General features: G+C 32.3%; 1 protein-coding gene across 2 annotated transcripts; it reads left to right on the top strand.

The window, feature by feature from the left end:
- The first annotated feature begins 278 nt into the window (after nucleotides 1-278).
- LOC107909907 (protein ESMERALDA 1) lies at nucleotides 279-8401 on the top strand. 2 transcript variants are annotated; one of them, XR_005910418.1, is made up of 11 exons: nucleotides 279-995; nucleotides 1967-2036; nucleotides 2763-2830; nucleotides 2955-3043; nucleotides 3742-3939; nucleotides 5233-5437; nucleotides 5568-5735; nucleotides 6624-6791; nucleotides 6877-7067; nucleotides 7357-7878; nucleotides 8122-8401. XR_005910418.1 is itself a non-coding variant. In XM_016837607.2 (10 exons), exons 1-10 carry the CDS (start codon nucleotides 630-632, stop codon nucleotides 7517-7519), a joined length of 1686 nt encoding a protein of 561 aa, XP_016693096.1. In that variant the 5' UTR covers nucleotides 279-629; the 3' UTR covers nucleotides 7520-8052. The 2 variants fall into 2 exon arrangements, 1 of the variants encoding a protein (XP_016693096.1); XM_016837607.2 differs by lacking the exon at nucleotides 8122-8401 and having other exon boundaries at nucleotides 7357-8052.
- The last annotated feature ends 816 nt before the right edge of the window (nucleotides 8402-9217 follow it).

Below are 9217 nucleotides of genomic sequence, written 5' to 3'. Positions count from 1 at the left end.
CGGAGTTTAACAGTAGAGTGACCACTTTGTAACAAAACGATAATATAAGTGACTAAAACGTAACATTTCAAACTTAAATGACTAAAATGTAATCTGAGACAAATAAAAATAACTATTTTTATAGTTTACCCTTAATAAATAAAATATTGACCAAAACTTCCTCTTTTTAACTTCAAAACGTCACGATTGATGCCTAAGAATGAAGTAAGAAGAATGGAGTTTTTTCAATAAAAAAAAGAGAGAGTATAAACATGTGATGTGAGTGATTTTGGAATAAAAAAGAACAATACTTTTCCCTTCCAAACACACCTCCTATTATTATTTTCCCTCCCTCCCAAACACCACTTGCACGTGCGATCCTCTTTCTCTGCCCTTTCCTTTCGATCACTACAAACATCCAATTTACACCCAAAAATTCAAATAAAGAAAAGAAAAAAAAAATCCTCTTCGGCTCTTCCTCTCTCTTTTCTTTTCTTTCTCTCGTCCCCACCAACAGCAGAGAAAGGAAAAAGAAAATACGAAGCTTTCATCTTCCTCTATAACGTAACCATTAAAGGGGAAATATATATAAAATTTAAAATAAACAGAGGAACAATTTCTTCTTTCCTTTTCTTTTTTTGTTTTTTCAAATGCACGCAAAAAATAGGATTCCAAGTAGCGGCCACAGCACCCCATCACCGCCGGCGTCACCACTACGGTCACCGAGGTACCGCCACGGAAGGAAGTCGGGTCGGTTTAGCCCGTTTCAACCGGGGCGGACCATAGCCCACCGTCTCGCTTGGTTACTTCTTTCGGTTCTTCTTCGTCGACAAGGGATTTTTCTCTTTGCTCCTCTCATTTACATCTCTGGGATGCTTCTTTACATGGGCACCGTTTCGTTTGATGTGGTTCCCGTTATTAAACACCGACCCGCACCCGGCTCTGTTTACCGGAGTCCCCAGCTTTATGAGAAGCTTAAAATTGATATGAATGCCGATAATTCCTCTGCTGATGCGGTGAGTCACTTATTTTTTATGTTCCTTTTTACTCAATTCTGATGGCTTCTTGGATCTTATTATTGCGGGTCGATTTCTTTTTTTTGGTAAGATTTTCACTTTTGGCTCGGATTTGTCTTTTGAACCATTTTGAATTTCGAGTTTTTGTTTGATTTCTTTTCCTTCTTGGTTTGGATCTTGGTAGAATTTGAGGAACTTGGATAATATAGTTGCCTTTTTCCTGTTGTGTTATTGATAATGTGTTAGACTTTAGATTTCCGAATAGTTCCTTGAAATTTAGAAATAACGTAAAGATTTTAAATTTTTTTCTCAGTCTGAAGATTACCGAGAAATAGAATGCTGAAGTAGGGAATCATTTTTAGCATTATTCCTTTTTTTTAATAAAAAAATCACTGTTGGTTGCTGAGGAAGTAGACCCTTGTGTCTTGTTGTACATGTTTCATTTCCAGCTGTAACAATCTTTGGGATCGTATCTGGATCTGAAGAACATGGAAACTGCATTGTCTAGCCAGTTGTCTTTTTTCTTTATATATTGTAGTAAAAATAATTGCAGCTTAAGTGAATTGAATCCAGAGGCTTCCGTTGATTGATTAAATCTTTAGGCAGAGCAGCACTGGCGGATTGTTGATGACTTGCTTCTTCTAAATCTAACTTGATAATTAGATATTAGTCTTTTACAGAAGCGGAATATGAATAAATCAAATCACTTTATTACCGGAACACTAGGATGGTAAACAGTCGCTATGGTTTCTTTTCATAATTGGGTTCATTTCTTCTTTGCTTGTATCAGTGCGAATTTGTCAGAGTATAAATCTAATTATACTGTCATATCTAACTTTTGTAGTGTTCTATACTGCAACAGTTGCACGGTGAAGGCTTTGTAGATTTTAAATTGATTATTGAGATTTACATCTGATGCTTATTCATTATTTGTTATTATATCTTCCCTAAACTTATTGAATTTGTTGTAGATTTCGACTATTTGGAAAAATTCCTACAAAGGAGGGGAGTGGAGGCCTTGTGTAAACAAGTCATTTGAAGGTATGGAACTATGTTTTACTCCCTTTGTTTTGTTTAAGAAGGTTATTATAATGTTTCTGCAGCTTCGTTGATATTAATTAGATTCTTATAGTTTTCTGACAACCATAATGTGGCTCTAAAATATAAATATATACATATCGATGAATCTCATTCTTGGCATTACTTTTGGCTAATGGAACAAGTTGCTTATCTTTAACTTGTATCTAGTATCTTCTTTATTTTTTGGGTGATCATAGATGTTGCAAGCTTCTAAGTTTGACTATAAAAAATTGGAATAGTAGTGATTTTCTAAATGAATGGTACATGTCAAACGGAGTTGGGATTGCACACTTTGAAAAGTGAAAATATGTTGCTTCTGATTCTTGGCCCTCCCTTATTTATACAAATTATAAATTTCCTGGCCCACATATATATCTAGATTAGATGTAGAAACCATTTGTTAAAGGTCAGACAACTCAGTTGTTGATTGACTAGGTTTTCAGGCTGGTAAGTTGATGATCTTGGGTGCTGAGGATTGCCAATTTGGTCCTTATGTTACTGACATTTTGAATGTCACTCATTTAGAGTTCTATGTGCCATTTCTGGTATTTTGCAAATTTGAGGTATTTGCTTGTTTTCTATGTGCATGTATATATGCATTCTCCAATTTTATATGCATGAATATGGATTTTGATTGTTGACTATGTTCATTAGTTTAAAACTGGGCTGTTCTTTCAACCACTATAGGCTTACCTGAATCAAATGGTTATATATATGTTGAGGCAAATGGAGGCTTAAATCAGCAGAGGACTTCGGTTGGTTTTATTTCTCATTGGTTTCTATTAACAATTTACGTTTTACCTCCTTTTTTTAAAAGCTTATATATTTTATGATCTCATTAAATATTTTCTCTACTTGGTTGTTTTGGATACTCTGTAGATATGCAATGCCGTTGCTGTGGCTGGCTATCTTAATGCAACACTTCTAATCCCAAACTTCCATTTTCATAGCATATGGAGAGATCCCAGGTTTGTGATATTCTATTTCCAGTTGTTATGTTTTTAGTGTACCATCAAGGAGAAGTGTACAAAAATTTAGTAATCAACTACCAGGGAAAAAGAAAAAGAAAAGGGGGGGGGGGAGGGGAGTCTCACTTCTCTGACAAATTATCTATTGAGAAGCTTAACCTGAAAGATATCCTATGATCTGATTCTCATGGAGAGGTTCATTAATAATAAATTTAATTTGTGTCCTGAGCTGTACAAATTTGCTATACTGGTAGGTTTGGGATGTGAATCTTTGTTGATTAAAATATTACTGAAATTAGGTGTATTATTTGCACGATATTTTTGGGTTGAGGACTCCACACTTTTTGAAATACAAAATTTAATACTACTGGAATTGCATTTCAAGCCAGATTGGGATTACTATCTTTTCATTTCAAGTAGGGAAGAAAAATTTTGAGGAAGTGTTCAAATGAGAAAAAAAAATGAAATGAATTAAAAAAAAAAACTATTTCCTCAAATGAAAAAGACTGGAAATTTTTCTTGAACTAACTTTGATTTTCAATTTTCTCGGTTCTGTACCTCATTTATTAGTTTGAACATCATTTTTTTCTTTTGTGCATTACCCTTGTTCCTTTCAGACTCTTGTGATATGATCGCATTTTACCAATTGTTTTGTTATCATGTCAACTGAAATCTGTGTACCTTTTTAATTTTTCCAGCAAATTCAAAGATATCTATGATGAAGATTATTTCATCAGTGCCTTGAAGAATGATGTACGAGTTGTTAATAAGATTCCTGAGTACATAATGGAACGATTTGACAACAATTTGACTAATGTTTACAACTTCAGAATTAAAGCCTGGTCGTCCATTCAGTATTATAAGGATGTAGTCCTACCCAAGCTCCTCGAAGAAAAGTGAGTTTGAACATTATTGTTACTTAATTGTTTCTTTTTAGGGCTCTGTTCACCATTGCGTTTCAAAAGTTCTTTTGGAGACAAAAGCACTTTTGGAGCCATAAACAATGCTAAACAGATAAGTTTTAAAGGGAAAAGTGCCTTTGAACCCAGTTTTTGCGTTTGGAAAAGCTCTTTTGGAGTCGAAATTCATTTTCAACCTCATTTATTATTCAATATCTTTTTCATATTCATATTGAGTATAATTATCTGTTTTAAAATTTATTTCAAATATAGCATTATATATTTGAATTTGTAATAGTTACATTTTAATAGTTAAAATAGGATTTATGTATTCAAATTAAATCTTACAAATAATTTATACTAATTGCTTAAAAAATATTTAAAATTTATATTTGATACATCTAAATATTAATAATGAATTACAATAAATTATTTTTATATATTTATTATAATTTAAGTTGATTATATCTTAATATTAATAAATTTTAATATAATTTAAATGCATATTTTTTATTTTACAATATCAGTTTAAAAATGGATATTTTATCTTCTCAAAAGCACTTTTTGACAACAATGTTAAATACTTGAATCTTAAACCAAATTTTTTTAAAGCTCTTTTTTCATTGCAGTTTTTTGCAGTACTTTTCAAAAGTAATGGTAAACTGGCATTAAGTTTAGCTTGTTTACTTGAGAGATGTATAGGAATTCTAGATATTATTGCTAATTGCAACATTGGAAAAATACTTTTTTTTGCTAAATTTAACCGTTAACATTTATCCGTTTTATCACTTAAACCTTAATTTAAGTTTTGGATCACTTTGGCTTTCAATTTTCAAAATTTAGTCAGTTTTTCTTTTTAAAAAACAGAAAAAGTTGATTGAACACTTAAAATTTTAACAATAGTCTTTGTGAATTTTATTGTTGACGTGGATGATATTTTTTAAAAGATTTTAATGATTTTTTTAATTTGTTGAATTTTTAATATTTTTTATGAAGTACATGTGGATTGCCATGTGAGTTGCCACCTCAGTGTTAAAATTTTTATGGTCTGTTAAACTTTTCCATCTACAAAAAGGTAATTTGACTAAAATTTGAAAGTTGAGAGCCAAAGTGATAAAAAAAATTAGGGCCAAAATGACCAAAGGAGTAAATGTTAAGGGCTAAATTAAGCATAGGTTGGCATTTTTGTTACCAATTTTATTTTCTTCATCTTGTAATTATCTATCAAAAAAGTACACTGTTTGTTCTTGTCTTAATTTCAGCTACTTGCTTTTTGATTGAATGACTCAGGATTATAAGGATTTCTCCTTTTGCAAACCGCTTATCGTTTGATGCTCCTCCAGCTGTCCAAAGACTGAGGTGCTTGGCAAATTATGAAGCTTTACGGTTTTCAAGTCCAATATTGAGCCTTGGGGAAACTTTGGTTGCCAGAATGAAAGAGCTCAGTGCAAATAGTGGTGGCAAGTATGTTTCCGTGCATCTTCGCTTTGAAGAGGTTAGTGTTGTGATGATCATAAAAAGGATTACTGCTAGAACTGTTGGCAGCCATAGGTTTCCCCTGGTAAAAGATAATATTTATCAACTCGGTTTTTGTAAAATGTGTATAACATACTCTTGATTTGCAGGATATGGTTGCTTTCTCTTGTTGTGTATTTGATGGTGGGGAGCAGGAAAAAGAAGACATGAAAAAGGCAAGGGAAAGAGGTTGGAAAGGGAAGTTTACGAAACCTGGTCGAGTTATACGCCCTGGAGCAATCAGGATTAATGGGAAATGTCCACTTACTCCTTTAGAGGTACTCTTGGTTGCACTTTTGTTGTTTACTAAAGTTACTTCCAATTTAAAATTAAACTGGATTGATCTTTACAAGATGGTAATTCAATTATTGATAGTCATCCGAAAAGCAAAGAAAATTTTGTTGGTGTTAGATTGGAATGGTACTTGGTAGATCAGTGTAGCTAAAAGAACATCTATATGAACGGGTTTACAGGTTTTCTTGATTATTTATTGCTTGTTTGCTGATGGTAGTCAGAGGATCTAAAAATATTAATATTACCTGATGAAATGATAAAATTTCTATTCATTCTCTGATTTATGGTATCAAATAAAAACTAGAACTTTTAGACTGGCTTGCAATAAATTAATAGCAGGTCTTACCTGACAAAAAGAATTCATTAGTTGTAATTATGGAACTGCTTTTTCTGGTCCAGTCATTATATGTTGTTCTGTTCTGTCTCCTGGTCATAATCTGTTATTTGTGCAAATTGAGTCAAATAGTAGGGACTCAATTTACCCTAATAAAGTTTAGTGACTAATCAACATTCTTGTATATTTCAAGGACTGATTTCAGAATTTGACCACTCCTTTATGAATTCTGGTTCTGTTTGAAGTAATGGAATCTTAAGAAGATGGCTTACTATTGCTTTTGTACTGCCTTAGGGGATTTCGTTGACTATTTGATGGTTTAATTAGTTTGTTGCTCGACCTTAATAAAGGTGGCATATTTAAGTGACTATTCATGTATATTTCTTTGACTATTCATGCGACTTGGTAAAGCATTTCTACTGTAATGACCGATGTTCTTGTGTTAACTAGCATGAAATTAGTTCATATATATATGTACAGAGAGATTTTACTTCTCATATCAATGATAACTTATTTCGTGTTTTCTCTCACGTTTTAGGTTGGATTGATGCTTAGAGGAATGGGGTTTGATAACAATACATATATCTTTTTGGCATCTGGAAAAATATACAACGCTGAGAAAACAATGGCTCCATTATTGGAAATGTTTCCCAACTTGCAAACAAAAGAGATGCTGGCATCGGAGGAAGAACTTGCTCCATATAAGGTTTGAACATAGGAGATTTCACCTCTTCCTTTTTTCCCTCATTTTGATTCTTTTTCATCTCTTTGACTTGGACTACTGCTTTCAGAACTTTTCTTCCAGGATGGCCGCCATAGACTATACTGTTTGCCTTCATAGTGAGGTATTTGTGACCACTCAAGGTGGAAATTTTCCTCATTTTCTGATGGGGCACAGGAGATACTTGCACGGAGGACACTCCAAGACAATTCGACCTGACAAGCGAAAGTTGGCATTACTATTTGATAATCCTAATATTGGGTATGCATTTATCTTAATTCTAAATCCATGTATACTTTTAAGTTGCCTGTTTTCCTCGAAGGACCAAAATGATTGATTTAGTTTGGGGATAAAAAATGATAAAAAATATGCTATCTCTATTAGGATTTCGGCCAAAACAGGGAGTGGTTTCTCCTACAAGTTTAATGGCTGTAATAGTGTAGACAGAAATATTCTTAGTGTTATTATTTTTAGAGAGCTAGAAAGTTTGGAAATATTAGCAGTTAGATAAGCATGAAGAAATACATATTGAAATAGTATCTTATTCCAGGTGGAAAAGTTTCAAGCGTCAAATGCTGAATATGCGGTCTCATAGTGACTCAAAGGGATTTGAACTCAAAAGGCCAAGCGATTCAATATATACTTTCCCATGCCCTGATTGCATGTGTCATACAAACAAATCAGCAGACTCAAGATCATCATCGGCTACGTGATCAGCTTGGAGAGGGTTTTGATGGGCATTTCTTGTACCTGTATAATTTAATGAGCACATCTTGCTGCTGACCCCCCTTTCTGTGTCTGACTTCATTTTGTTATCCTCTTAATGTTGCAAGAGGATACACAATTTGGTTTTGGTAGCTTTGAGGATTTTTTTCAGAGGTCACATTGATTTATCGGTCTAATTACTTCACCGGGATTGAGTTGATGGGGAGTTGCATCTTTTTGTATATGATGCCAGAGAACGGGAAATCGACAATTTTGCTATTTGAGGGGTAAACCCGGCATTACCCGGAGATTGTTTCACGATTGCTGTTGCAGCTGCTGTATCTAACAAGCTGTGGTTTAACACATTGTATTCTTTCACACCCTGGTTTTGTGATTGTTTGTAAATTTAGTTACAGTTTGAAATTTAAGAATTGTTTGAGACAGGAAGGAATTTGGTGTACATTGTCAGAATTCATATAACTTTTTTCCCATTTCAAGGATTTCTTTTTGATAGCAGCAATTCAATCTGGAGTTCTTTTTAGTCCTTTTAGTCATTGGTCTGTTTCAGACATTTATCTCACATCTGTATTTTCTTGTTACTTTCATACAGGAATCAAAGGGCATTTGTTCTTCGAAAGGGGTTTTGCTTAATCTTTGTCTACAAATGTTCCAGTCTTTATCCCATTTTTAATAAAGCTTTTCTAGGGATGGAATTAGAGCCGGCAATTTCTGATGCACATGGTAGGGATAATATTCAGACGTGTAATTTTGTAGTTTAATTTCTAGTATATATGTGTATATAGATATAGTTTAATTGCACCTCTAGTACCTGTATTATTCGGACTTTTGAAAATTTAATCCTGCTTTAAAATTTTAGGAATTTAGTTCAATCTAGTTTGAGCGTTGGACTTACAATTGATAACATTATTAATTAATAACAGAAGTATAGAATTTTAATTTTTAAAATTTTAAATTATTAATAGAGAGAGATTCTTTTCCTTTTTATTTTAGGCTTAAATTACAAAATGATCCATAGGTAATACTCTTTTTTCTAAGTTAATATCTAATTTCTTTTTGTAAATGATACCTAAACTATACTTTGTTATCCAAAGTGATACATAAACTATATTTTGTTATCTAAACTATCCCAACAGTTAAAAGAAATTATTGTAGCTAATCATTTTGTTACATGTGGCAATTTTTAATTAAAAAATCAAAAAAAGTTAAATATCATTTCCTTAAGCTTTAAATAAAACTTATAAACATAAAACAATCTCTTTTGTTTCATGCAAGAACTCTAGTAACAAAAAATTTAAGAACTTGTCGAAAAATCCATCCAAACCTAAATTTTAACAAGCATCTTTTTTGTTTTTAAATCTCAATTCCAATTTCTTTCTCACACTGATTTAAAACTCGTGTTATTTTTCTTAAAATAATTTTCTCCATTTTCTATATATTTCGCATAAAATAGTTAATGCTGATGAACCTTTATAATGAAAAAAACCCATATAAAACAAGAAGCCTAGGTAAAATATGAAATCTAAATTTGAGATAGAAAAGAAGAAAGAAAGTTATTTTTATTTGGTTTCATGCTTTATCTAGGTTTTTTTCATTATAGAACTTCACCTAGTATTAACCATTTTATGAAAAGCTTATAGAAAAGAATGAAGAATTCTTTTAAGAAAAATAATACAAGGCTTGAATCA

This window comes from Gossypium hirsutum, chromosome D02, assembly GCF_007990345.1.
Source record: "Gossypium hirsutum isolate 1008001.06 chromosome D02, Gossypium_hirsutum_v2.1, whole genome shotgun sequence".
Classification (NCBI taxonomy): Eukaryota; Viridiplantae; Streptophyta; class Magnoliopsida; order Malvales; family Malvaceae; genus Gossypium; species Gossypium hirsutum.
The sequence above is the reverse complement of the archived record's forward strand: the minus strand, read 5'-3'. Positions and strand labels throughout refer to the sequence as shown.